The 27,938-nt window shown below is 42.4% G+C and overlaps 1 protein-coding gene across 5 annotated transcripts in view; it reads right to left on the bottom strand.

Moving 5' to 3' along the window:
• Positions 1–27,938, bottom strand: part of cUnh14orf180 (chromosome Un C14orf180 homolog) — a 239,284-nt gene that overhangs the window by 6,073 nt on the left and 205,273 nt on the right. For all 5 annotated transcript variants that reach the window (XM_079529052.1, XM_079529056.1, XM_079529054.1 and 2 more), the window contains 5 exons: positions 25,763–25,849; positions 23,737–23,857; positions 21,735–21,765; positions 21,480–21,588; positions 9,767–9,918 (listed from right to left, as the gene is read on the bottom strand). In XM_079529052.1, coding sequence (XP_079385178.1) covers positions 9,767–9,918; positions 21,480–21,588; positions 21,735–21,765; positions 23,737–23,857; positions 25,763–25,849 — 500 coding nt within the window. The remainder of the gene's footprint in view (positions 1–9,766; positions 9,919–21,479; positions 21,589–21,734; positions 21,766–23,736; positions 23,858–25,762; positions 25,850–27,938) is intronic.

The raw sequence follows: 27,938 nt of genomic DNA, 5'->3' as shown, positions 1-27,938 counted from the left end.
GACAGAAGAAGAATGAATTCTTTTAATTGCCATTTGCCAAGAATTGTCCGGGATCTCAAGTCCCATATCATTACACCATGACTCCCTAATACGTTCCAGAGACGGGGATGCCATCTCTTGAATATCGCTATATATCATGCTCACCATTCCCTTCTGGTGTGGGTCTCCCTCCAGCCACTCGTCAAGCCATCTATCTGCCCGAAGTAGAGGAAATGAAGCGACATATTTCTTGGCAAAATCCCGTGCTTGTAAGTACCTGAAAAAATGTGAGCGAGGAATGTCGTATTCCTCTCTCAACTGTTCAAAGGTCATAAACGACCCTTCTTTAAACATATCCTTCACCCGTTTTAACCCCTTCCTGGCCCATAATTGAAATGCTGTATCCATAAGTGAAGGTGGAAAAAGCGCATTAGACACTAGTGGGAGACAAGATGAGGCTTCTTTATACTTAAAGTGTGTCCTAAACTGCGCCCATATACGGAGTGAGCCACTCACCAAAGGGTTATTTGTAAGCCGTTTTTTGCTGAGTGGAAGTGGAGCACAAATCAGTGAGGATAGTGACACAGGGTGAGTGGAGTGTTGCTCCATGTCAACCCATACCATTCCCCCTCCCCCATATAACGCAGCCATCCAATATGACAACTTATGAATATTCGCCGCCCAATAGTATTGTAGAAAATTTGGAAGTGCTAATCCTCCATCCTCCTTCTGTCTTTCCAAAAATGCCTTTCTAATACGCGGGGTGGTCTTATTCCAAATAAAGGCTGAGATGGATTTGTCTAGCTCTTTAAAGAAGGATTTTGGGATAAAAACAGGCACAGTTTGAAATAAAAATAGGAACCTAGGCATAATTGTCATCTTAACTGAGTTAACCCTGCCGGCCAGTGATATAGGCAATGTTGACCAACGAACAAGGTCCTGTTTAGCCTTTTCCAGGGCTGGCCTAAAGTTCGACTTGAATAAGTCCCCATATCTACGCGTCACAGTCACTCCCAGGTATGTGAAAGAATCAGAAACTACCTTTAGTGGATATGACCCGAACGACATCTTCCGAGCTAACTCATTAGCAGGGAATAACAAACTCTTAGAGAGGTTGATTTTGTAGCCTGAGAACCTGCCAAATTTTGAGATAATATCTAATGCTTTCGGAATGGAAATATGAGGGTCAGACAAATACAGGATCAGATCGTCTGCATAAAGTGATAGTTTATGCATTTGGCCGCCCCTAGCAATACCGGTGAGGTCTAAGTCGCCCCTCAGAGCGACCGCCAATGGTTCAATGGCGAGATCGAACAGTAGAGGGCTCAGTCCACAACCCTGTCTGGTGCCCCTCCCTATTTGAAAATAGTTGGAGATCATCTTATTGGTGCGAACCGAGGCCTGTGGTGAAGCATACAAAACCTTGATCCAGGTTAGGAAAGTGGGCCCGAACCCAAACCTCTCCAAGGTCGTGAAGAGATATTTGTATTCAATCCGATCAAAGGCCTTTTGAGCATCAAGCGATAACAGGACCTCCGCCGTGGGCGGGGCATCTGGGGAGTAAATGATATTGAACAGCCTGCGTACGTTACCAAAGAGTTGACGCTCCAAAATAAAACCTGTTTGGTCTGGATGTACCACCGTATGAATAACCGACTCCAATCTACTAGCCAAGGCCCTAGTTAAAATCTTATAGTCACAACAGAGTAAACTGACCGGCCGATACGATTCACACTTCAGAGGGTCTTTTCCCTTTTTGAGGAGAACTGAGATTGTGGCCTGTGTCATTGTGGGTGGAAGTGACTCCTGTTCCAATGCCTCTGCATATACACATTTCAAGATAGGAATTAGCTTGGAAGCAAATGCTTTATAAAACTCAATTGGGAAGCCATCTGGCCCTGGAGCCTTTCCACCCTTCATCTCCTTAATGGCGCGATCAATTTCAGCAACAGACAAGTTACGATCAAGGTCAGACTTGTCCTGATTACTTAGGGTCTGTAATTCAAGGTTATCAAAAAACTGAGACATCTGTACATCCTCACACCCCTCAGAGGTGTAGAGGTCCTCATAAAACTTCTTAAATTGGTTGTTTATGGCTTTTTGATCTGTGGTTATTCCATCTGAGGTGTCAATCTCAGCAATAAGTCCGGCCTCAGCAGATTGTCTTAGCTGGTGGCAAAGCAATTTGCTGGCTCGTTCACCATGTTCATAGAACTCCTGGCGAGATCTAAGGTGGAGCTCCTCCACCACCCCAGAAGATAAAATATCAAACTCTGTCTGCAAAGTAACTCTCTCCTTATATAAGTCAGTGGATGGTGAGGCTGAGTGTCTATTGTCAAGGTCTTTTAATATAGATGTCAATTCATTGAGGCGTGTAGACCGCCTCTTGTTCAAACCGGAATTAAAGGCAATTATCTGGCCCCGCAAATATGCTTTCATCGCTTCCCAAAAGGTACAGTGGCTTGTGTCTGGATGTTCATTTGTTTCCGTGAAAAAATCAATTTGGGAGTTGATAAAAACAACAAACTCTTCATTTGACAATAGACGCGCGTTCAGCCGCCATATTCGTTGCGGGGGTTCGTTGTTTGGAAAGCTCAATGTCATAGTGACTGGACCGTGGTCTGAAATAACAATGCTCTCGCACTCGCTTGACTTTAGAAAAGGGAGAAGCCTCCTGTCCAAGAGAAGATAATCAATCCTGCTGTAAGACTGATGTGGTGCAGAGAAGAAGCTATATTGCCTAGACCCTGGGTGTTTATACCTCCATGCGTCAATCACTCCATATGTCTGGAGAAAAGCCTTAATTGTCTCTGCTGATTTACTCAATATTCCAGGTGTTGTTCTGGATCTGTCCAGCAGGGGACATAGAACCGCATTCAGATCTCCCCCTAGTACCAAGTTGTGGCTATTCAAGCCTGGCAGCAGAGAAAACACGTCACTGAAGAATTTAGCATTATCCCAGTTGGGGGCGTAAACACATGCCAGTATCACCGGTATATTAAACAGATGTCCCTGCACAATAATATAACGGCCATCACTGCCCGATATCACCCTTGATTGTACAAACTGCACATCTCTATGTATAAGAATGGCTGTACCGCGGAACTTGGCATCAAATTTGGAGTGGAAAATCTGGGAGAAGCCCCCCCTCTTCAGCATGTTATGGTTCTTATTAAGCAAATGTGTTTCAGTCAGGAAGGCTATATCGGTTTTCAATTTTGATAGATGTGCAAATATTTTGCTGCGTTTCACTGGGTGGTTAACCCCTCTAGTGTTCCATGTTGTAAATTTTGTATTGGCCCCCCCAAATATATTAGAATTAAGTACAGCCATATCTGGGTGGGAAACATAACAAAATGACCTCCCGGTCAGAAGCAGCACAGGTACAGTACCATTTAGTTAGCCGTAACTCTCTGCAAGAACAATGCAACCTTGTAGACATGAGCAAAAAACATGAAGGAAAACAAAAGTACAAACACATAACACAAAACATCCAAAAACCCCTCTGCCGGCCCCTCCCCCAATGAGAGACTGCAAAAACCCCTGTTCCTCTGTCCTCGTTCGACAAAAACATACTCAAAGCTTACCCTGTGGGGCTGAGCCCTACCAGAGCCGTGTAATACTTAAAACAAAAATAATACCAACCAGTCTGACCACAATCGGTCTTTATCTATTATAATAAACTGAAAAAACATGCTCGTTAAAATTGGAACACTGAATATCCATCTGCATGCGTGCATCACACACAAAAAAAAAAAAAAAAAAAAAAAAAAAAAAAAAGTACAAATACACATGCACACGTACACGCACATGTACATGCACATGCACACGCACACACCCACACATACATACAGTAATAATAGCAACTTTGAATGGTACATTTATATGCCTACACGCACGCACACACACACACCCAAACTCACTCACACCAACACAATGCACACATGCATAATGGCAAATAAGGACGTATATTCCAGTAGGGGGCACCCCAACACTGTGACCAAATCTCTGACAGAATCTCTGAAGTACCCTCTTGGAAAGTGCCTCGTTGGCCTGACCCCGGAAGTGAAAGGAATAGGGAAACGTCCTTCAAAATAAAACGTTGAGGTGTAATAATAAACAATAATAATATGGGCTGGCCCAGCCCACACAGCATAAACGCGACCCGCTCTGCACCTCATTCACAAGACGAAAAATAAACTATATTCTACAAAGCAAATCAGTGTCCCCATTTCCGGTAAATACATTAGATTAAATTAGATTATGAGGCCAGCCGCGTCCATATAAAATGGACGCAACCAACCCCACTTACATCATGGGGAGTCCACAGACTCGGCCAGTCCCGTCTGGTTTAACCTCAATCACATTTCACATGAGAGAAAAAAAAAAAAAAGAACCACAGCCTTCGAAGCAATTCAGTGTTCCCACATTTGCTAGATGCAATGATAAATTATGATGAGGCCGGCCGCGTCCACACAAGATGGACGCGACCGACCCCACTCCCAACAACATACATAATACAAAGTGAGCGTCTCACAGCACACAAATAACACCGTCGTGAAGCAACGGGATAAAGCAGACAAGATAATAGAAATAAAATAGAGAATGAGAGGATGTGAATGTTCTTCCTTATGTTACCGAAAACAAATAAAACACCCCCCCCCCCCCAAACGCTGCCAATTTCACTGCGCAATCCCCGTGAAATATATAATACTACATATATATTCACACACAGTATTGTTAACCCAGTCCATAAACAAATTGAAAAAAAATAAAATAAGGAACACAGCGGATCGGTCCAAATGTCCCGTCAGTATCAGAACCCAAATAATAAAAATAGAGTGCAGCCTACCCGTGCCACGGCGTTCATTCCGGGGAAAGAGAAGGAATAAAGTAAAACGGGCACAAAGATACACACCTTTAGTTGCCGGGTAAATATAGCGTATCCATAAAACTTAAATCCTTACGAACCGGCCGCTGAGTCCAATCCGTTTATAGTCCGCTGGGCGCTCCATGAAGAAGAGACGCTACATCAAAGCCATCAGATAACCATTAATCACTCGCGTCGCCGCCGCTATTTCTTTGGATGCAAATTCTTCTGTATGAAGTCTTTAGCCTTTGCAGGATCCTTGAAATTTGTGCATTTGCCATCCGATGTTGTTATTTTTAATTCTGCAGGATACCATAGCCCGAACCTTACCCCTTCACAGGACCTGAGCAAGCCCCGTGCCTCATTAAATTTAGCGCGCTGTTGGGCCACGGCGTGCGTAAAATCTTGATGGACGTGGATAACATCTCCATCCGTGGTGGTCACTCGGTTCCCCTGTCTGGATTTCTTCAGAATTTCTTCCCTCTCCTGGAAGTAGTGACATCTGACGACGAATGCTCTCGGTGGAGCGCCGTCTTCCTCACTCCTCGCGCGTAAAGTGCGATGGGCAATATCCAGGGTGGGTAGCTTGGAGAGGTTGAAGGCGTCTTTCAGGCACTGAGACACAAAGTCGGTTGGACGTTTTCCATCCTCCCTCCTTTCTTTAATTCCAGTAATACGCAAATTAAATCGACGGGACCGAGCCTCACCATCCTCCAAACGGGCTTTATGGGTTGCTAGTTCTTTCAGAACCGCCGCAAGATCTCGTTCCAAGGTGATGATCCTATCAGACTGGTCGCTGACGGCAGCCTCCATTTGCATGAACTGTGTGCCCAGGGCCTCGATCCTAGCGTTGGCATTATCATTAGCCTGCTTAATTTCCGCCCGGAGATGGTCGACCTGGGTCTTAATCCCCTCGACCTGGGCCTCCCCTTTGTCGAGAAGTTCCTTCCTCAGATCTGCAATAGCCTGGAGGATAGCCTCTTGTCCACCGGCCGGTGTAGCATTAGCAACATCAGGGCTAGCTTTATTCTTCTTGCTCATTGTCGCCTGCAGTTTTATAACGACGGCAAAACTTGCGAAAATGTCCTCAATGACTCTGTTAATATTCCCAAGCACGTCTGTGGCACTTTTGTGGACAAACTGATTGTTTAATTACATAAAACACAATACCGGTAGGGAGCTCAACCAAAACGTGATGTCCTCACATGGCGCTGCCCCGGAAGTCTCATGTTTAACAAGGGTTAAGCGTAACTATATGGTTAATGGTTTTATAGGATCCCTCATACACCTACATATGTGAGTGTGGTGTAGTCACTTCCTTATATAGCTATGCCACTCTGCAAGTGAAGCGAGCAGATGAATAATGGGCACAGACCTTTACATGTTGACAAAAATAAGTCAAACTAGGAGTCAAACACAGTTTCAAAAGCATCTCATTAGGTGCTTTTAACACTGCAGTACAGGTATTTTGGAAGGAATTGGAGGCAGGCACAGCATTGTATTGTCGTATTGGCTGTATTAAACGATTTTATTTATGACGGTGTGTCCTGCATATTTCTGCTACTGTTATTGTTCCTCCAGACTGTCATTGTTATATTCTTTTCATATTCATTATTAACATTTATTCTTAGTACTGCGATCGGCTGGGTATGTATGTATGTCGGTGACCACTGTTCTTGGTGACGTAACTAAAGTACGTTTCAAGGTTGGTATAGGGGGTACAGTATGTATGTATGTGTATGTCGGGGTATGTATGTCGGTGTCCTCCAACAGCCAATAAGGGACCACCATTCTTGGTGACGTAACTAAGCTCTAGGACTCAGAGCAGCAGTCGTACCCAGACAGCAGAGAGCTCTAGGACTCAGAGCAGCAGTCGTACCCAGACAGCAGAGAGCTCTAGGACTCAGAGCAGCAGTCGTACCCAGACAGCAGAGAGCTCTAGGACTCAGAGCAGCAGTCGTACCCAGACAGCAGAGAGCTCTAGGACTCAGAGCAGCAGCCGTACCCAGACAGCAGAGAGCTCTAGGACTCAGAGCAGCAGTCGTACCCAGACAGCAGAGAGCTCTAGGACTCAGAGCAGCAGTCATACCCAGACAGCAGAGAGCTCTAGGACTCAGAGCAGCAGCCGTACCCAGACAGCAGAGAGCTCTAGGACTCAGAGCAGCAGTCGTACCCAGACAGCAGAGAGCTCTAGGACTCAGAGCAGCAGTCGTACCCAGACAGCAGAGAGCTCTAGGACTCAGAGCAGCAGCCGTACCCAGACAGCAGAGAGCTCTAGGACTCAGAGCAGCAGTCGTACCCAGACAGCAGAGAGCTCTAGGACTCAGAGCAGCAGTCATACCCAGACAGCAGAGAGCTCTAGGACTCAGAGCAGCAGCCGTACCCAGACAGCAGAGAGCTCTAGGACTCAGAGCAGCAGTCGTACCCAGACAGCAGAGAGCTCTAGGACTCAGAGCAGCAGTCGTACCCAGACAGCAGAGAGCTCTAGGACTCAGAGCAGCAGTCGTACTCAGACAGACAGCAGAGAGCTCTAGGACTCAGAGCAGCAGTCGTACCCAGACAGAGAGCTCTATAGGGACTCAGAGCAGCACTCGTACCCAGACAGCAGCAGAGAGCTTTAGGACTCAGAGCAGCAGTCGTACCAGCAGTGGTGAGCGCACTTCATGGCGTGCCTACTTGTGTGCAAGGCGCACGTTGGCATCTCGAGAGAGTGCATTTCTAGTTCATATATGGGCCCAGTCTAATATAGGCCTACTCTAAGGAAACTCTAAGGGAACCTACCCTACAGTATGTTATTGCTTTTGTAATTCATTTTGGCATGTTTAACAAGTGGCTGAGTGGGAGAAAAAAACTATATACATATCGTGTTTGTGAATTAGCAGACCATGACACAGCTTAAACACAACTCTTCTTTACTTCCAAACTCAGAGTAAATATAACGCAGCACAATCAAACAGCTGTCAGTGAGACATAACAATACAGTATTTGGTTAATACAATAGGTTTATATGATCCCTCATATGCCTACAGTATAAATGTGGCTTCCTTATGTAGCCATAAAGGCCAAGGCCACGCAGGCCCCTCTCTCGGTCTTCTGCCCCTCAAACATCAATATAGGTATGTCCTGAGGCCGCAGTCACCTTGATGCCTCGCCCACACTACCCCAGCTGACTGTGCCGTTTTCCCCTCTGCTTTGTTGTTTTCTGTCAATACCGTTTTTAAACAACAGTCTCTTTCTGAGATTCTGAGTTCTTAACTCCCCCTCCCTATAGCCCCTTCTCCAAATGAGTCCAGTGACTGATTAGTCCAGGGCTGTGTGTGCATGAACTTTTGACTCAGGAGAATTGTAAATAAATATAAATATCAATCAATTATTTTGTGGAATAAACAGCTGATTTATTTATTTCACTGATAATTGTACAGTGTATTGAAAACATTAATTACATTTAATTAATCAAACCCCCAGATTTGTTCTTATTTGAATAATGAATTAATATGAATAATAATGCTTGATGTATATTTTAAGCACAATTTGTACATAACATTTTGAGCTAATTCCCACCGTTGAGAACAGAAGGTACAATATGGGAAGTAGGAGAGAGGAGGTCATCGTGCATACCCTTTTGGTGTTAGCATTATATTATGCTTTAGCTATTGAAAAATAGCAGATCTACAAGCTCATAGCGCGCCACCGAGTGGCGCGCTACGAGCTTGTAGATCTGCTATTTTTGAAAAATCGAAGAACGACTGACATAGAAACATAGCTTTTTCAGAAAACTGTCAGGATGTAGAAAACATTTTTAGAATATACCCTGACTTGCATCGTTCATGGCATGCATGGCCCTGAGTAGGCCGGCACCAAATAGGCTGGCGCCGTCCTCGAGTTCTGTAATAAACAGAACATGCATTTTCAGGTCAGGATGCCAATTGTATCCAGTCAGGAGAGAACGTATACAGGATATAGGATAAACAAGTGAAATTGGTGACAAAGAAATGAGCGGACAAAATTGAAGCAGATAAATTGGTACTCTCTCCTGATTGGATGCAATTGGCAATGTATTGTCTGTTTACTAAAGAGGGACTAACACTGTTACTGAACAACCATACTATAGACTAGCTCTGGTCCATAGCTCTAATGCGTTGCATTTAGAGCTATGTTACTCTCAACTTCCGCCGCTCGCATGAATGCAGACCAGCCTCTCCTCTTTAGCGTAAATAAAAATAAAGTTTTTGCTACTCACCGAAACAAAGGCGGGTTGTGTCATTAGAAAGCCTACCAGAAAGGGATTTTTTCCACCGGAGGAAAAATATTCTCTATGAGGCAATTCTCTGGGCAATATTGGTAGAAGGCGCAGTGGAGTAACTAAAAGTTTTTTTTTCCGGTGGAAACAAAATCCCCTTTTGGCCAAAAAGTACAGTTTATACGTGTGGTGGGGGGCTCAGAGTGCGTCCACTAAGGAAAGTAGGCTTTCTAATGACACAACCCGCCTTTGTTTTGGTGAGTAGCAAAAACATTATTTTTATTTACGCTAAAGAGGAGAGGCTGGTCTGCATTCATGCGAGCGGCGGAAGTTGAGAGTAACATAGCTCTAAATGCAACGCATTAGAGCTATGGATCAGAGCTACAATAGACATTGGGCGGGAACCCCTTTTGGTGTTATAACCCTTCTGGACGGGAACCCCTCTTGGGGTTCTGTACAGTATGTACAGTATTAAAAAATTCAAAATATTTGATGTTCTATGAGAAAATGTCTAATTCATTTTTTGGGGTTTCCTCTCTATACTCGAAATGAACCCGCAACAGCGCGCGCACACGCACACACACACACACGCACACGCACACGCACACGCGCGCGCACACACACACACACACACACACACACACACACACACACACACACAGATTAAACAAAATTACCTCTTGATGGTGGTGGGGTTCCTTCCTGTGGCGTACATCTGCACGTTTGTCTCTGTGAGAGTGAGGAAGACAGTTGACGCTGACGGTGTCTCTGAGGGACTCTGCCGCGGCGAAGCGCTTGGACAGCGCAGACACACACTGACCCAGCGAGTCTAGGAAGACAACCATGACCGGACATGAAGTGAAGAACACTGACAACCACACTGAGTCTGCTGAGCGCTTCAGTGACAGACGATAAGGCAAAGTTAAACATGCAAAGCAGGACAGACCATTCGGAGAAAAGACAAGGTTAACTGTATCCTTGCCAGGCAGCTAGAGCTCAGTAAATGCAGAGTGGGTTTAGGGAATGTTTAACTCAATTTGTTTGATCTGATCTAATCGTAACATAATGTCGTTAACTGTAATCTTAGCCTTTCTTTAAATAAGTTGTCACTAATGCAAAAGGTATCAGATAGGTATGAGATAGGTTAACAGTGGACATTGATAGGGGAATATCTAGAGGCACAGAGCTGCTAACACTGAAAACAACCCTCAGTTACAACCATGTTTAGGTCCAAAAGGAATCCGTTGTGTATAATACAACATAAAGGTCAGTAAAAGTGCAGACACATTGTACATGGAAGACCTCCACGTGACCATTATGTCCCATGTGCTGTACTCTGACCTTTGCCTTGTTTTGATTCCACCTTCGTCATCTAAAATCAATAACAAGGACTGTTGTAGACTTCTGCACTGTAAGGGTGGGTTAGAGTTAGGGACCAAGTAGCTTCAAACCATTTGCATACTGTGTATATTCTAAGTACTGTAAGAAACAGAGTAGGTAACTTAACCCATTAAAACACCGAAAGCATCCGGTTATTTAGTATTTACCACATCATTTTATACTTTGGCTTTTCAAAAATAGCAGATGTACAAGCTTGTAGATCTGCTTGTGACATTGCATCACAACTCGCCCATTCTGAACGGAAGCTCCCGAACACTGTTAACAAACATTTAAACTAGACATTGTTAATGTGAAATGAATCAATATTGATCGAGCAACGGCATGGCCTATTTCTAGGTTCTGCTCCAGTTCTGTCATGCATGCCTCAGGAGAGAGAGCTATAGACTGTATGTAAACTGTAGCATTAGCAGCACGCTGTCCTGTTTCTCTGTACACCTCAAACGACATTGTGTTAACAATGAGGCCTGCTGTCAACTGGCTCCTATAGTCTTGCAGAGCCAGACAACTATTCCACAATCTCTGAATGGATGCTATATAGATCTGGAACTACTACACCTCACGAAATCTGAGAACGGAAGATTTTTGTCATTTCTGTTCACAAAGAATATCGTAAAATATCTTAAATTTGTATTTAAGAACGATTTCTAATAAGCAGCAAGATATGCTTTGATTATATTGATTTATATTAAATTTGAGCGACTGTAAAGACGAAACAGAAGTGGGGAGGAGGCATCACATCCACTTTATCCTCTGATCATTTTCAGAGCTTCGGTTGCTCCATACTGTATGACGGAAGCATTAGAAGATTGTGGGAGGCAACGTGAGACTGACTCCTATTATAAGTAAAGCCTTACTTAAAAAAATGCCTACATATCTTAGCAGCCTATTACAGTTGGAGGCCATCGATATTGTCCTTTTCTTTTTGCTGAGGTTTGCGTGATCTGCGCAAAAGGACAGTTTTGGGCGGGAACCCCTTTTGGTGTTTTAAAAATTATGTTATAATTTAGCTATTGAAAAATAGCAGATCTACAAGCTCATAGCGCGCCACCGAGTGGCGCGCTACGAGCTTGTAGGTCTGCTATTTTTGAAAAATCGTGAAAATATTTATTTCAGAAAACTGGAGGATTTAGAAGGATTTTTTTTTAATTTTGAGGTCAGGCCTAAATGGGTCAAATGATAAGGGACAATATCGGTGGCACCCAACTGTACATCCCAAAACTGGCCAACATCACACCCGCTCCCAAAACTACCTTATGTTAGAAGTCCCCATTGTGAATTCCGAATTGGGTAAAACAGCACCTCACATGTGGAACTGAACTGTCTACAATCAATCTTAAAACTGAACAACTTGATTTCACTTGAACGTTTTAAAAGACTTGTAAGGATCCATTTGAGATCTAGCTGTACTTGTTCACTCTGAATTGTTTCTTATCCTGTAATGTATTTGTGTTTACTTTATATTGTATGTTATGTGAACTGTAATCAGGGCGTTATTGGAAAAGAGAGCTTGCTCTCAACTGACTTCCCTGAATAAATAAAGGTTAAAGAAAGAAGGTTTGGTTGCATGTGCACACTACTGACTTCCTTTTGAAGTTATGTCAGTATTGTTGTGCTTACTGTAGCTTTTAAATGGTCTTTATAAGAGTAAATGAACAGGACATGTTTCTTATACCTTGCTTTTCCAAAGAATAAAAGTAAAAAATGAATATGAAGTGAATATAAATTAACAGTCTGGATGAACAATAACAGTAGCGGAATCAGTCATCAGTACAGGACACACCGTTTAATAAATTAAAAAACAAGGTTACCCAGTGTAATTAAATTGTGTGTAACGTCAGTCATCTATGGCAGTACTATGACACCGGGCATCTCTATATTTGCAACCCCAAAACTTCAAAAATAAAATCGAAGTCTTAAAAGGTACAACATTAAAGTATAAAACATTTCATAATCATAACACACCGTTATGCACAGCTCCAGCACAAACACTCTTGGTAATGAATTAGAAAGTGTAAGAGAGTAGCTCATATATACACCGTAATAAGCTTGGAAATAAGAACCTTTCAAAAACAATTGTGTATAAAGTCTCTTGTAATGGAGCTGAAATTATATCTCAGACAAATCATCTGATATTTAGCAAAAATATTGGAACAGTCACTCACTTCTGTTAATCTATCACTGCAAAAACAAGTAGTCTTTTCTACTTTTCACACTTTGGCCTCAGTTACATGCACAAAATGTATTCAGAATTCATTCATTCATTCAAGTATTCCTATTCCTCAATTGTTTACATGACCAAAGCATTCATTCGGAATATAACTTTGGACTATAGAGATGGCCAACCCATAACCGTTATCCCTTAAGAAATGAATAACCGCTTTTCAAGATGGCGGCAAGCTAGACGGACGTGTGTCTCTCAACTCCGCAGCTTGTTACAAACTATTTAACAAAAAAAACAGACTAATGGAAAAGTGAGCAGTTTTATTTAAGCAACCTGATGATGAATAACAAAAGAATGTCCAAACGAGGTGGCAAAAACCAAGCCAAGTTGAGCTTTGGTTCTGCTGGGTCCAAGGAAAGCGGGGAAGCTAATGCTAGCAACATGGCTGGGGCTGAGAGCTCGGAAGCTGAGATGGAAGACACGGGCCGTCGCTCGGAGAGTGCAAGTTGCTCTATTCTCGAGGCTATCAAGGAGATGAAATCCGAATTCTCACAAAAGTTAGATTCAGTCATGTCGGCGATTGAAGGTATGAAGAAAGAGGTCGGAGATTGCAAAGAACGAGTCAAGGGTGCGGAGACTCGCATCTCTGGCACCGAGGACATTGTTGCTAGCTTACAGGCTAAGGTCCAGGACCTGGAAAAGAAGTACAAGCAAATGGAGCTAAAGGTTCTGAGCGGAGAAACAAGGTCCAGAAGATCCAATGTGAGATTGGTAAATTTGCCAGAGAAGACAGAGGGTTCTGATGCTTGTGACTTTCTCGAGCAGTGGCTGGTAAAAACATTGGACTTAACGTCGAAGCTAACCATTGAAGTGGCCCACAGGATTGGGCCGAGAAGAGAAGACAACGCTCCTCCGAGGACTCTCATCATGAAATTCCTGGACAATAGAGACAAGGTGAAGGTGATGAGGGCTGCGCGAACCAAGGGCCAAATCAAGCACGGGGATACATCTATAAAACTGTATCCCGATTTGACCGATGAGGTGCGCAAGCAGCAAAAAGTTTTTGACTCGGTCCGACAAAAACTTCGAGAGATCCCTGGGCTACGTCAAGGAATAATGTTTCCAGCTAGGTTATTGGTGACATATAAAAACAAAACTCAGTCCTTTGACAAACCAGCGGACGTGGATGACTTTATTCGACGAATAAAAGACGTGTCTGGAGCAGTCAGCAGTGGAGCCGCGGAGAAGTGAGGATGTGAGGTAGGCTGGCTAGCTAGCTAGCCCGAGGCAGCTAAACCAACACGGGGCACAGAACTTTTTATATATCCCTTTAATGTATTTTTTTCTATACAGTAAACCGTGATATAATTTTGATATGTTCAGATCATAGTTGTGCTCGGCACGCGATATTATTTTATACTGAGTTGTACTCTGAATGACGTTAAATGTTTTGGTTTTGGTGTCTCGATTTGTTTTGAATGATATGCTAGCTTGTTGTTATCGTGGAGCTACTGTTAGCTGAAGGCTAATATGTTGGGGGCCGTGGGGGTTCTTTTTTTCTCCCCGTCTTTGTTTATGGTTCAGGCTGATGTTTTTTTTTGGTTGGGGAAGCTTTATATTATTATTATCCTATAACTAGATCGTGTGGTTTGTACTTATTATAGTAATTGGGGATAAATGATGACACTATAGTACCGTGTCTCGGCACGGGACTCAATTTCCCATGATGCATCTGGGTCCCGGTTTTGTATTTCAGTTCCGGATCATTGTACAGACCTAAGGGTCATCTTAATTTTGAGGGAGCACCACTGCTGGTACCCTCCGGTACTACACCCGGATTTATAGTATAGCATTTTGTGTAGTGTCCCCTGCCACAGGGCTTTCATGGCACAACTTTGAAGGGATAGATTGCAGAATAGTGTACTCTTTTGGTACACATTTATATTTCGTTTTACATTAAATACACAATCTAAATTTAAAAGAAGGCAATGGGTGGGGGGGGGGGGGGGATTTAATAAAACCAGGAAAACTATGGTTTTGGATAGTTCACTACTAAGGGTTGTGTGTGCACATGTATGTATATGCATGCATGTGCGTGTATGTGCATGTGTATATACAGTATTATTATACAAAAAGTAATTTATTAAAAAATAAAGTATAATTATATTATATATTAAAAAAAAAAGAGAGAGAGAGATGGGGGAAGGGAAAAGATTGAACATCGGTTGTAAAAAAGAAATATTTTTTTTTATTTTTTTATTTTCTGCTCAAGGTCTAATACTAAGGTTTAAATTCTGTTTTCACTTATATTGGGGGAGGGAGAGTTTATCACGAGGCGAATGGTGATGCTGGGTCATTCCTCACATTGTGTGGAGTGGTCTTTAACCTTTTTGAAGTGGGAAGCAGGGGGGGGGGGGCAAGCCTACTCGATGGGCTCAGGGGTTTTGGGGTTTTTGTTTTTCAGGCTCACTGTCGCAGCCTTTGTTTTCATGTTATGTGTTTATTTGTTTGTTGAAGGCACTGCTCTAAATTCAGGTTCAGAAAAGTCATTTGAGATATGTGATTATGGCTAGAGAATTGGAGGTTAAATTCACTTCATGGAATTGTAGGGGTTTACAAAAAATCAAAAAGGTTAAACAGGTGATGGGAAGGTTAAAAGATATCCACTCGAGTATTGTCTTTCTCCAGGAAACGCATTTGATACTGAATGAGGATATTAGGATTAGGAAAAGATGGCGAGGGGAGGTGTTTTCAGCACCTTTCACTTCCCAGGCTAGGGGGGTCATGACTCTTATACACAAATCTATCCCATTTAATGTTACTAAGGTAATTGCCGATAAAATGGGGCGATATTTGATAATTCAAGGTAATCTTTTTGCAGAGTGTCTTATTTTGGTAAATATCTACGCACCGAACAATGATGACCCAAAGTTTTTCAGTAACTTATTTATATTATTGACATCTCTTGGGGGTCATTATCTGATAGCGGGGGACTGGAATGTGACCCCTAATCCTACTGAAGATAGATCTACTCATTCAGACAAAACTCACTCTAAAAGTAGGGAAGTTATTCACCAGTTTTCCAAAGACTTAAATCTTAGAGACATATGGAGAGATAGAAACCCTGGTGTATCTGCATACTCATGCTACTCTAGTACATACAAAACGTACAGTAGAATTGATTTATTTCTGGTTTCTGCAAGTCTTGTAAATAGAGTTAAGGACTGTGTGTATGATAGTATCCTAATTTCAGATCATGCTCCTAATAGTTTGATTTATGTAGACCCAGGTCGGATGCGGGACCCCCCTAAGTGGAGGTTTGAGCAGAGATGGCTCCAGGACCCTGAGCTGATAACTTTTTTGGAAGAACAAATAGACACCTATTTTGCTACAAATACAGATGAAACATCGGCAACTATAAGGTGGGAAGCATTTAAGGCTTTTATTAGGGGACAGATTATAAATTTTACGAGCTCCAAAACAAAGAAAAACAAACAAAAAGTTATATTACTGGAATCAAAAATTAAAGCTATGGAAGGTTCTTACTTTAAGAAGCCTTGTCCTAAATTACATCAGGAAATATTATTATTACGTGCACAATATAATGAAATATCCGCTTCCAAAGCAGCAGCTAATTTGTTAAAGCTCAAACAAACTATCTTTGACCAGGGTGAGAAGTCTGGCAGGGTTCTAGCCTGGCGCATTAAACAAATGCAAACTGAAAGAGCAATCAACATGTTAAAAAATGATGTTGGGGAGACGATAGAAGACCCTATCCAAATTTGCGAGGCATTTAGAGATTATTATGGTAAATTATATAGCTCCGAGACAAATCAAGAAGATGTAGTTGAGAGTTCCTTTTTGGATGGAATTAATATTCCTAAAATTCGAGAGGAAGACAGTAAAAAGCTGGGGGCAGATGTGAGTATTGGTGAGATTTTGGAGGCAATGAGTAATATGAAGTCTGGAAAAGCTGCAGGGCCTGATGGTCTGCCGATAGACATTTATAAAAGATTTGCGGGCAGATTGGTGAAACCCCTCTTGGACATGTATACTGAATCTTTTGAAGAGGGAGTATTGCCTCCCACTTTGAGAGGAGCCCTCATTATACTTTTGCCAAAACCTGGTAAATCAAATGATAGATGCGAAAATATGCGTCCAATCAGCCTCTTAAATTCTGATCTTAAGATACTTTGCAAAATACTTGCAAAGAGACTAGAACTTATTCTACCTGAAATTATAGATGAGGACCAGAATGGGTTCATGGTGGCCCGCCAGGGTTTTCACAATGTAAGGAGAGTATTGGATTTATTGCATGTCCAGGAGGGGGCGCCAGATACAGCCTTTTTATCTCTCGATGGGGAAAAAGCTTTCGACCGCGTAGAGTGGCCGTTTCTATTCGAACTTCTTGGTCGATTTGGCTTGGGGGAGAACTTTTGTAAATGGGTAAGACTGTTGTATAACGATCCATATGCAGAAATACTAACCAACAATAATATATCTAGACCGATTAGGATCCATAGAGGCTGTAGACAGGGATGCCCTTTATCACCACTCTTATTTTTGATCGCAATTGAACCATTTGCAATTGCTGTAAGGGAACATACACTAATTACAGGTATTAATATAGAAAATCTAGAGCACCGCATATCTTTATATGCTGATGATGTAATATTATTCCTGAAAAATTTGGAGATATCTGTCCCAGCTATTCTGGATCTAATAACATCGTATGGTCGCATATCTGGCTACAAAGTAAACAACTCTAAGTCATCCATTATGCTTCTGAACTCGGAAGAAAGATCAAACCCTCCCGGTCATGTTCGTCACTTCAGACCAGTAAATGCCTTTACTTATTTGGGAATCCAAATCGTGCCAAGGTTGGAAGAGGTTGTGAATGCCAATTATAACCCAATTTTAGCCACAATCGAAAATTCAATTAATAGATGGTCAAGTCTTTCAATATCTTTGATCGGCAGAATTAATATACTCAAAATGAATGTACTTCCCAAGCTATTGTATTTATTTCAGAACGTACCCTTGTCACCTCCACCAAACTTCTTTTCTAGAACCAGGAAATTGTTTACCAACTTTATTTGGAACAATAGACGTCCTAGACTTAGATTGTCCTTACTTTATCTACCCTATGATAGGGGAGGATTACAGTGTCCTAATTTGCTGTGGTATTTTTGGGCAGCTCAATTGAGAACACTAATGTTCTACTTTACAACGGATGCGGCGCCGGCATGGAAAGATGTGGAAACAAGCTCCTTGAAGTTACCACTCCCCCTTTATATTTACTCAGATACTTATAAAAACCTAAAAAGAATTACAAGCAATCCTATAGTTAAAACAATGATTAAAGTCTGGCATGAGGTTAATATATTTTTGGGAGAACATCCACGTCTCTCTCGCTTCAGCCCAATATGGGGTAATAATCAATTTGTGCCAGGTAGAGCTGATGGGGGGTTTAAATTGTGGGCTGATAGGGGAATAGGTCAATTAAGGGATGTATTTGAGAGGGGTCGGGGGAGTATGCTCTCGTTTGAGGAACTGGTCATTAAATATGATATCCCTCGCAAACACTTCTTTAAATATCTGCAACTGAGGGACTTTATTAGAACTAATCTGGGGCAATCCATGCTGGCCCCATCCATGTCTGTGCTGGAGAAAGCTTTGGTTAATGACCCATTCGGAAGGGGGTTAATATCAGATTTCTACGCCCTATTGGTTGACTTTTCTCCGGAATCCTCGGAAGATAGGCTTAATGCCTGGAGAACAGATATTCAGGAGGATTTAACAGTGGAACAATGGAGTACGGCTTGTGCACAAGCTCAATCCCAGACTGGGAATACTCGTCTAAAACTTCTACAATACAATTGGCTTATGAGAGTGTACATTACACCAGTTAAACTTAATAAGTATAATTGTAATATTCCAGATGTATGCACCAGATGCGGTGAAGATAGAGGCACATTGTTCCACTGTCTATGGTCCTGTCCAAAATTGATTGAGTTTTGGGGGAAGGTCGGGCAGGAAATACAGAAGATTTTGTCAATAAATATTGTACCAGAACCAAAGTTCTTCCTGCTCGGTCTATATCCGGAGGGACACAAGATAAAGCGTAATGAACAAATGTTTATAGATATATGTCTTTTACAAGCTAAGAGAGTGATAGCATTGACCTGGAAGAGGCCGGACAAACCAAGTATTACACAGTGGTTCAGAGAATTGTCTTTATGTCTACCTTTGGAAAAGATTGCATACATTCTTAAGGACAAACAAGAAATGTTTCAGGAGGTGTGGGGCCGTTTTATGAGATACATAAAGAACAATAATTTGTCACATCTAATGGATGGAGCTGAAGAGGAGTAGTGCTGTTGTTGTTGTTGTTTTTTGTTTTGTTTTGTTGTTTTTGGTTATTGTTGTTTTGCTTTCTTTATATCAGTAATTGTCTTGTACTGTTCATTGTTGTTTTTTGTATATGTGTATTGTCATTTGTGTGTAAAAAGGAAAATAAATATATTGTTGAAAAAAAAAGAAATGAATAACCGACAAACACTAACAGCTATTATCTGATAAAATATAAATATAAATATATTTTGAAGCGCAGTCCCTGCAACCACACGCGACCTCCACCCAAAACAATACAACCCAGAACAAAAAAAAATAGCATCCCATACACTGCAACTGCCAATGGCACTGTAATTCGCAGATGGGTTTGTAAATAGCGCATTTTATTATGGGGAAAAAAACTGGTGTATTTGTATTTTTCTAATGGGTAAAATGTCTCCAAATGGCCATCTTGGACATGCAGGGCATAAAGCACTATAGTCTACTAAGGGCAGACATGTGTAAAATAATACATGTATTCCAAACTCCCAGTAGCATTCGGAATAAAGTGTTTATATGGTGATCTATACCGATTCAAACGGTATATACCACCCCTCCAGACCGGAATGAAAATGCATTCGGAATGGGATATTCTATTCCAATTGAGGTGTTTACATGAGCATTTTTATTCTGATGACTGGAATGAATCCATTCATTCCGAATGAATTTCTGCATGTAAATGGGGCCACTTTCAGTTAAGAAACTTAATTGACTCGTGTCATCATTAATGCAGTGTCATTTTGATTATGTTTGTTCTGCTTGTCAGTGACTGCAACATTTCCGAACAAACTGCAAATGATGCAATTCTGCAATTATTCTGTATTAAATGCACCCCCTCAAACTCATGTTGGTAGTGATGGTCTGGATTCAGAAGGATATAGCTCTGAGTAGAAAAACAGAAGCAGCTGCATTATGTACAATATTATAAATGGGTATGCTCCTCAATATTTGTTCTCAGATAAAAATGGACCATACTCAGCATAACTACTACCAGGGCCAGTGTGCGTTCTTGTAAAATGCCTCGAGTGAATAATGTATAGCCAAACGTTTTTCACACTGCTGCTGTGTGTGTGTGTGTGTGTGTGTGTGTGTGTGTGTGTGTGTGTGTGTGTGTGTGTGTGTGTGTGTGTGTGTGTGTGTGTGTGTGTGTGTGTGTGTGTGTGTGTGTGTGTGTGTGTTGTGGACCAGCCTGCCTTCAGCTACTCTACAATGTAGACTGGAGGAACTTATAAAAGTAGGCCAGGGCCTATTCCATAAAAACTGCCTAACTCTTTTCAATAGGGTAACATATTTACAATGAAACCTTACTTACTTCTTATTTCTAGACAGGTTATTTATTGTATTGTGATGTGATGTGCTTCAGGGATCTTAGGGTTGTGCCGTCTGAATGTCTTTGTTTTCTGTGTGGGCTTTTTCTTTGTCTGTTAACATCTTTGGACCAGTGTTGGGTGTAATGGCGTTATAAATAAAAGCGATATATAACGGGAATACTTTTTTGGTAACGGAGTAACCTAACGAGTTAGTTTGCAATTAGAGTATTCCGTTACCTAGTTACCCTTTCCAAAATAAATGCAGTTACTAGTTACATTTCCATGTTTTTTCTGTTGCCACAAACTTCTGATTGCATGTGCCCAGTACCAACATAACTTCCTTTTGAAGTTATGTCAGTATTGTACTTATTATACTGTGCTGTACAATTTGCAGGTTTGCACTCAAAACAGCCTGGGGTGTTTTGAGAGAATCACAAGGGATTTATTTATCACTTACACTCATACAGGTACAAGCAGTGAAATGTTTGGATCAAATCATCTTTGAGTGGAAGTTTGTGCCAGATTGAATTAAATTCCCTCCAGGCCTTTCTGAGATATCACGTTCATGAGATGAAGATCGAGCCTTGCAGAGCCATGGGGCCCATAGGGCAGGATCCTATCCTGTTTCTGTAGCGTGAAGCTGCATGATGTACAAGTACACCCCCTGGACATGACGCTAGTATGTCACAAGCAGACTGAGTGCCAAGCAGGGAGGCACTGGGTTCCATTTTTCAGAGTCTTTGGTATGACAAGGCCGGGGATCAAACCCCGACCTCCCAATCTCAGGTCGGACTCAGACTGAGTCGGACACTAACCACAAGGCCACTGAGCTGGTTTCCATTGGGGTACTTCATATTTAATTCATCAGATAATCACAAGTCCTCGGAGCACAGGTCTCAAACATTGGTAGACAGTCATAGTCAATTTGAATGGAATCTCTAAATTCAGAGTCATAAATCTTGATCAGATGACCCCAGAGATAATGTGTACCGATTATGTGTGAGTTTTGGACGAAATAACAGGCCGACGGCCATTGTGAAAAATGCAGGGCAGAGGTTCTTCCCAGGCCACGCCGGTAAGCTGGGCCAAGCTGGTATGTTGACTTTAACACAGATGAGTGTTTACCTGAATACTCTGTTTTGCCAATCTCAGCGTAGACAGTGGCCAACAGCTCCAGGCTCCTGGCTGTTATGGGGTGGTCATTACCAAAGGTTCTCTGGTGGATCTTAGTGGCCTGTGAGACACATTATTATTAATGACTGGAGGTCATTAGGGTGGTGTTAAATGTTGAATCTGTTCAAAGAGCTGAAAAGCTGTTGCACACATGCAGAAGGCAAGATACAGTACAGTACAGTACAGTACATACAGTACAGCACATACCTTTCCACTGTATTCCAAAGCAAGGTGGGGTCTGAAAGAAAAGAAAGATGAGAGGTTTGCTCTGTGTGTCTCTGTGGAGTCAAAGAAATCTGCTGAAAGGAAAAGCAATCCATCACTCTCATAGGGTTCAATCCAGGTTATGAGATGAAATCTACCTCTGCTCTGGGCACCCTTGTTCAATTTAAACCTCGAATACATCTTTTCAGAAAGGCCCACAAAGGATGACCTTAATTAAGCTTAGTGTTGCATGCTGTATTGTCAGGCAGCCATATCTATTTCAGTGTTTGGGGCAGAGCGGAATGACAAATCGAATCATATGTGTGCTGTGATTAGAGTGGGATGAGACTGCTGGCATTAGACCTTCTTTATGGAGGAAGTGGAAACCATCTCTCTCTGCCAGAACCAACTGTCCCAATTGCCTCCAGGGAGAATTACACAAAGGCATGGCGCTTACAGGTTTGTTTACTGGACTGTGCCCCACCAGCACCAGCCCTCTGCTCTTTGGGGTTAAGCTAGGTGAACACACTAGTATTGTAATGTGGCACGTTTAACAAGCACCAGCTGTTCTGCTCATATCTCCCGGCATGCAGGCAGTGCCAGCCAGGGACATTCACCACCCTCACGTGTCGGTGTGTGTATGGATGTAGAGCTGTTTAGTGTGACAGATGTCAGCATCACTGCTCCAAAACTACACTGGTCTTCAATTAGTAATGGCCAGGTGTTGGTTTACACTGCTTCAGAAGGTCCTCGGAGGACATCCGATCGACTTACAGAGAAGCCCTTCGCCAGCCCAAAGGACTTCCTACCACATTACTGAGAGGACTACAACGTCCTGTCCGTAAGAGGTTTGACTGCGGGCATAGAGGCATTAGTAATAATTAGCAACCATCGCCCCTAAATTCTTACCGCAACTCTTATATTCCCCTCTCTAGGAAATTAAAGAGCCGTAGCAAATTCTGGCTTTGTCCTTATTTACCCAGAAACCCAAGACTCTGGGTACAGTCATGCACCCTCAGTACATCTCATTCAAGTTTAACTAGATTTCTTTGCCTTGACGAATGACCGTACCCGACCGGAACGCTCCACTCGTGCAACCTTCCGCCCTCCACCACCCTTTCAGGCAATCAGGTTAAATGGCATTATCCCAACAATGACAACAGATGGATACAAAAAAGTGTGTGCATGTGCTCTGGCCTAACAAAGTAGTCCTGCAACAGGAGACACCAGATCCAGTTAATGTGTTCTGCAGCAACACGAAACAACTCAAATAGTGCACGGTGTCTTTTTTCTCCGCCTCAACAAGGAAATTCAACTCTGCCTTTTTCACATGGTGACCAGAAATCAAACACTTGGCATGGGAGTCTGTGTGTGTGTGTGTGTGTGTGTGTGTGTGTGTGTGTGTGTGTGTGTGTGTGTGTGTGTGTGTGTGTGTGTGTGTGTGCACACGCAATGTGTGTGCATGCATACATGAATCAAGAATCAAGAAGGTTTATTTGTCACTACTTATACAGCAGGTACAAGCAGCGAAATGCTATTGTGGCGAACACAACATACAACAAAAACAACAATAGTAAAGATTAAGATAAAGTTGCTGCAAGTTTGCATTGAGTCTGACAAGGTTTGTGAGTACATACTAGGTGTACCCATTTGTGTGTGTGTATGTTTTTTAAAGGTAAAATTCTGTAAAAACAAACTCCTCCAGTCTTCAAACAAGACAGAAAGGTATGAACAGCAGTCCACTGTTTATTTAGCCTACAACTAAACAAAATCATACATAATAAAGTTTTTACATTAATTCTCTATCTATGGGCTACTTTATTTATCTAATGTATGTCCGAAAATATCAGAAAATAAGAGTCACAGACACATGCAATACAATGCTACCATTAGTTCCCTTCAAACTTTGTAATGCCATACGCCTCTATAATAAACATTTTGTTTCATTTTAAATGATGACCTTAAACAAGCAGAACACTGTGCAAACACATGCGTTGGTTCCTACCTTTTGCTCATGATGCAGAGCTGTGCCAGACGTTCCAGGTTCTGGGCCTGAGACGCCTGCTCCGACTGTTCCTCTGGGGTGGTCCATCCCGCCGAGCCCAGCGTGGCCTCCTCGTGAGGCCCTGTTACACACACGCAGGGCATGGAGTCACAGTAAAAAAGCAAACCTTATCTCTCTGTCTATCTACCAAGTTTGAGGGGAAAAAAGGAGGGAAAAAAGGTAATCTGTCCCGATTGGCAGAGCTGTGTGGTGATGCAAGTGAAGCCTGGACAGCAGAGCAGGGCCAACTGAGGACCGGAGACAAGAGACAAGAGGATATGGGAGTCAAACAGCCCACTTACCACGCCCACTAGAACTGTGGCACGTACGCATGCACGCACGCACACACGCACACACGCACACACACAGCAACCACAGCCCATCAGGTGAGAGTGGACCAGAGTGGACCAGGCAAATTACTCTGGTCACTCCCACCCACACACAACACAACAGACTTATAACACACTGCACACATACACAAAGAGAACTATTTCTGTCCTCATTCAAGCCTGCTGGTAAACAATATAAATAGTATAAAGCAGACAGATGCTGGTGCCAAAGACACTGCACAGTGAAATGATCTGTATCAATGTTGTAATATATTGAACTGGTTTGACCTGTCCTGCAGCCCAGGATCTGCACTTAAATATACAGATGAATTAGCTATAGCTCTGAGTAAGCATGTAGAATATGATTGTGGCGCCATGTGCTGTTTTATCAGGAGACTACAGGATCAAATTGCTGAGGTACAACTCATCTGACATAACTGTAATCATCAGATAATGGGCTTGCCTTCACCAGCATACGGGTAGAATGAATCCGTATATTTCAGTGCGGTACTGCGGGTACTGGGGTGCAGTCTACAAATATAACCAAATTGACCCCTACAGGTCCATTTTGATTACATTTGTACACTCAAGTTAAATTCAGGAATGTACAGTGTGGCTGGCTGGTGAGCAGGATGCCAGTGTCCTGGGCACTGCCTCAGGAGACGACCAGCATCCAATCCAAGGGAGTAGTGCTGAATCAGGGGCTTCAGTGTTCCGTGGTGCCATACAGCGGCTAATGATATAACACCGAGAACAGCCATTTGTCTTCCACTACGTCTGTCTCCTAACTCCTCCGCACCGGCCCACGCAAGAGCGGGCTGCTGCTGCCTCAGCAGCAGACGGAGGGAGGAGGAAGAGCCAGCCGTCTGGAGAGGCATGCAGCAGCAGCAGGTGATGAATGGCTGGCTGCTTCTGTGAACGCTTGCTCAGAGCTCCGCCAGATTTACAGCAAATAAAGAACTGAGGTCAAAGCGGAGCTCCGTTTTGCTCGCCGTGGAAACGGATGTGCTTTTCGCACCAACAACGGCATTGTAATCTACACTCTGTTGTATAGTTACGAGACCATCTGGCGTTTTGTTGACTCGGGTTACGTAGAGTCAGACGCGGGCAGCTTTGTTTTAGCAACACCCTAGGTCAACATTTATACAGTATGAATATGTATATTCATTATTCACATGGGAATTGGCCGATACAAGCACATCATATCAGATGTTAATCTTTTAGCAGCCTGGGGGTGAAGTGCCTTACTTCAGGGCAAAAACAATGGTTGTTCAGTGAGCAGGGAGTGTTCCTTAACGTTCCAGACCTGCTGATTCCAAACAACCAGCAATTAAACTCCCCACCCTAGTTATGTAATAGAAGGTAGACTATATGCTGTGCTGTTATGGTCTGTTATTAAATATCCCTAGTACATTTTCTGATGAGACCGTATTGTCCTAACACAACTGAATCTGTCTGTCTGTCTGTCTGTCTGTCTGTCTGTCTGTCTGTCTGTCTGTCTGTCTGTCTGTCTGTCTGTCTGTCTGTCTGTATTCTAGACAGAGAGGAACAATAAAAAATAACCAGATCCAAGTTCAACCTATTACAGACTTATAGATTCTGTACTGTGTGCTCTCCATAAGCATCCGTTACGGTAGAAAACATGGTAGCGTACTTGCCTGTGCTGCCCTGAAGGGCGGTGAGCTCAATCAGTGCCACCTCGTAGAACATTTTCTCAGCCTGGATGAACTGCAGGGCTTTCTCATCTGTTTATATTTTGCGTGAAGGATCAGTGTCACTTGTCAACGGGATTAGTTAGTTGTTGTTAGCACAAACAGACCTGTTGCCAGGCTTGTCATTTATACAATGTTTTATTGTTCTAGGTGTAAAACAGATATGCAAGCTTTCATTGTCAGTGACTGTTGGGTCCCCAATCTTGATATATGGATTTTTAAATAAAAAAGTTTAGCATGAAAGCTAATACATGTATGTGAATAAACTAATGGAAAGTCAAAACTCTATGGTCACCCGTACACACACTATTGGTAGCCTATACAGTTGGGTGCCACCGATATTGTCCCTTATCATTTGACCCATTTAGGCCTGATTTTTCAAAAATAGCAGACCTACAACGGCGCGCTATGAGCTTGTAGATCTGCTATTTTTCAATAGCTAAATTATAACATAATGTTTAAAACACCAAAAGGGGTTCCCGCCCAAAATGGGTTAACTGTCCTTTTGCGCAAATCACGCAAACCTCAGCAAAAAGAAAAGGACAATATCGATGGCCTCCAACTGTAAGTTCGGGGTTCAGTGACTTACTAAAGGACAATTTTATTTAAGATTAAGCGGGGATGAGCCAGGGCTGAAACCTGGAACCTTCTACCTTCTACCCCTCCACCCCTGAGCCACAGCCACCTCTTTATCAACAATAACAAAGGAGTTACTACACACATTGAATGCAACGAACATTGTATGTGTAACTGTTCCCTTGGTGGGTTTTTCAGGGGTGTCAAGTCTAGTTTATATTTCTAACCAGTATGATAAAGATGAAGATCATTTGGACGCAATAGTTATACACAAACACTGAATGAGTAAATAAAGTCCTTCTGTTATTGATGGTCAATAGAGCAACAGATGGGTTTGTGATCACACCAGTATTGTTTCTAGCTTAAGGAGAGAGCTGTCCACATTCAATTAGCATTAGAAAAGCATTCATTGTATGTAATAATAATGTGATTATGAATCCAATTTACAAAATACATTCTGAAATGGATTCGTTTTTTTTTTTTTTTTTTTTTCGTTTTTTTTATCTATATTTCAAGTGCAACTATTTTGCAGTGTTCCACCCCATTATTTTCCATAAAAGGAAAAGTTTTTCAAAGGCACTAAAAATAGAGCTATTGTTTATTGTCACAAAGGCATTCCTCATACTGAGAACACCTCCCACTGTAAAGTGACACCATTTAGCCTTGACAGGTGAACTTAACGACCATTGGCACAGACAATAGGCTTAAAATAAACACTCTGTCCTACTTAACGACAGGCCTCTTGCACATGTAAAGACAAGTAAATTATATCTTTAGTCGTTCCATGTCCTTATTTTAGTAATTCAGCAGCATTTAGTATCCAACAGGGCTTCGGGCATTCAGGTCCATGCTAAAATTAGAGTTGAGAGCTTTCCACCACTAGGGGACCAGAAGTGAAAACCATAACAGCTGGGTTCTCTCATCTTGCCACCTTTTAATGAGGTCTCAACTGTACAGTGCTTTGGGACGACACCCGTTGTCGTCCAAACGCACTGTACAGTTGAAACCTCATTAAAAGCAACAGTACAAAAGAGACAGACTCCTCCAGTAGAGCAACAGACCTACATTGAGCGAATGAAAAGAATGACAAACCTTGCAATAAAGATAAACGTGTATTAACCTTGTTAAAAGGTGTTGCTGCTGGTGGGTACTGGGTAATGCCAAACAGTAGAGCCATAAAGGCAGAGGGATGCTGAATGACTATTGATAGCCAATGACCGTATGACACGTGGCCATTTTGTTTTTTCGTCATATGCAAGCAGTGCGAAATATATCCCACCTCAATTACTAAGGGATATACAGGTTCAACTGTTGATCTGTACAATTGAACAGGTGGGCACATTATCATTGATATCAATACATAAAATGGAAGATTTGACAGGCAGATCTGGTGCAATAGCTCAGCATATTTCATATATAGCCCAATCTGGGAACCCATTCTGTAAAAGTTGTGTTTGTCTCTGGGGGCACCACCTCCTGTTAGTAGAGATTACATGTAGGATGTAGCCAGATGATCGAGCTTCAGAACAACTGCGAAAACAGGCTC

This window comes from Electrona antarctica, assembly GCF_951216825.1.
Source record: "Electrona antarctica genome assembly, chromosome: 18".
Taxonomy (NCBI): domain Eukaryota; kingdom Metazoa; phylum Chordata; class Actinopteri; order Myctophiformes; family Myctophidae; genus Electrona; species Electrona antarctica.
This window is presented reverse-complemented; position numbering and strand designations above follow the sequence as displayed.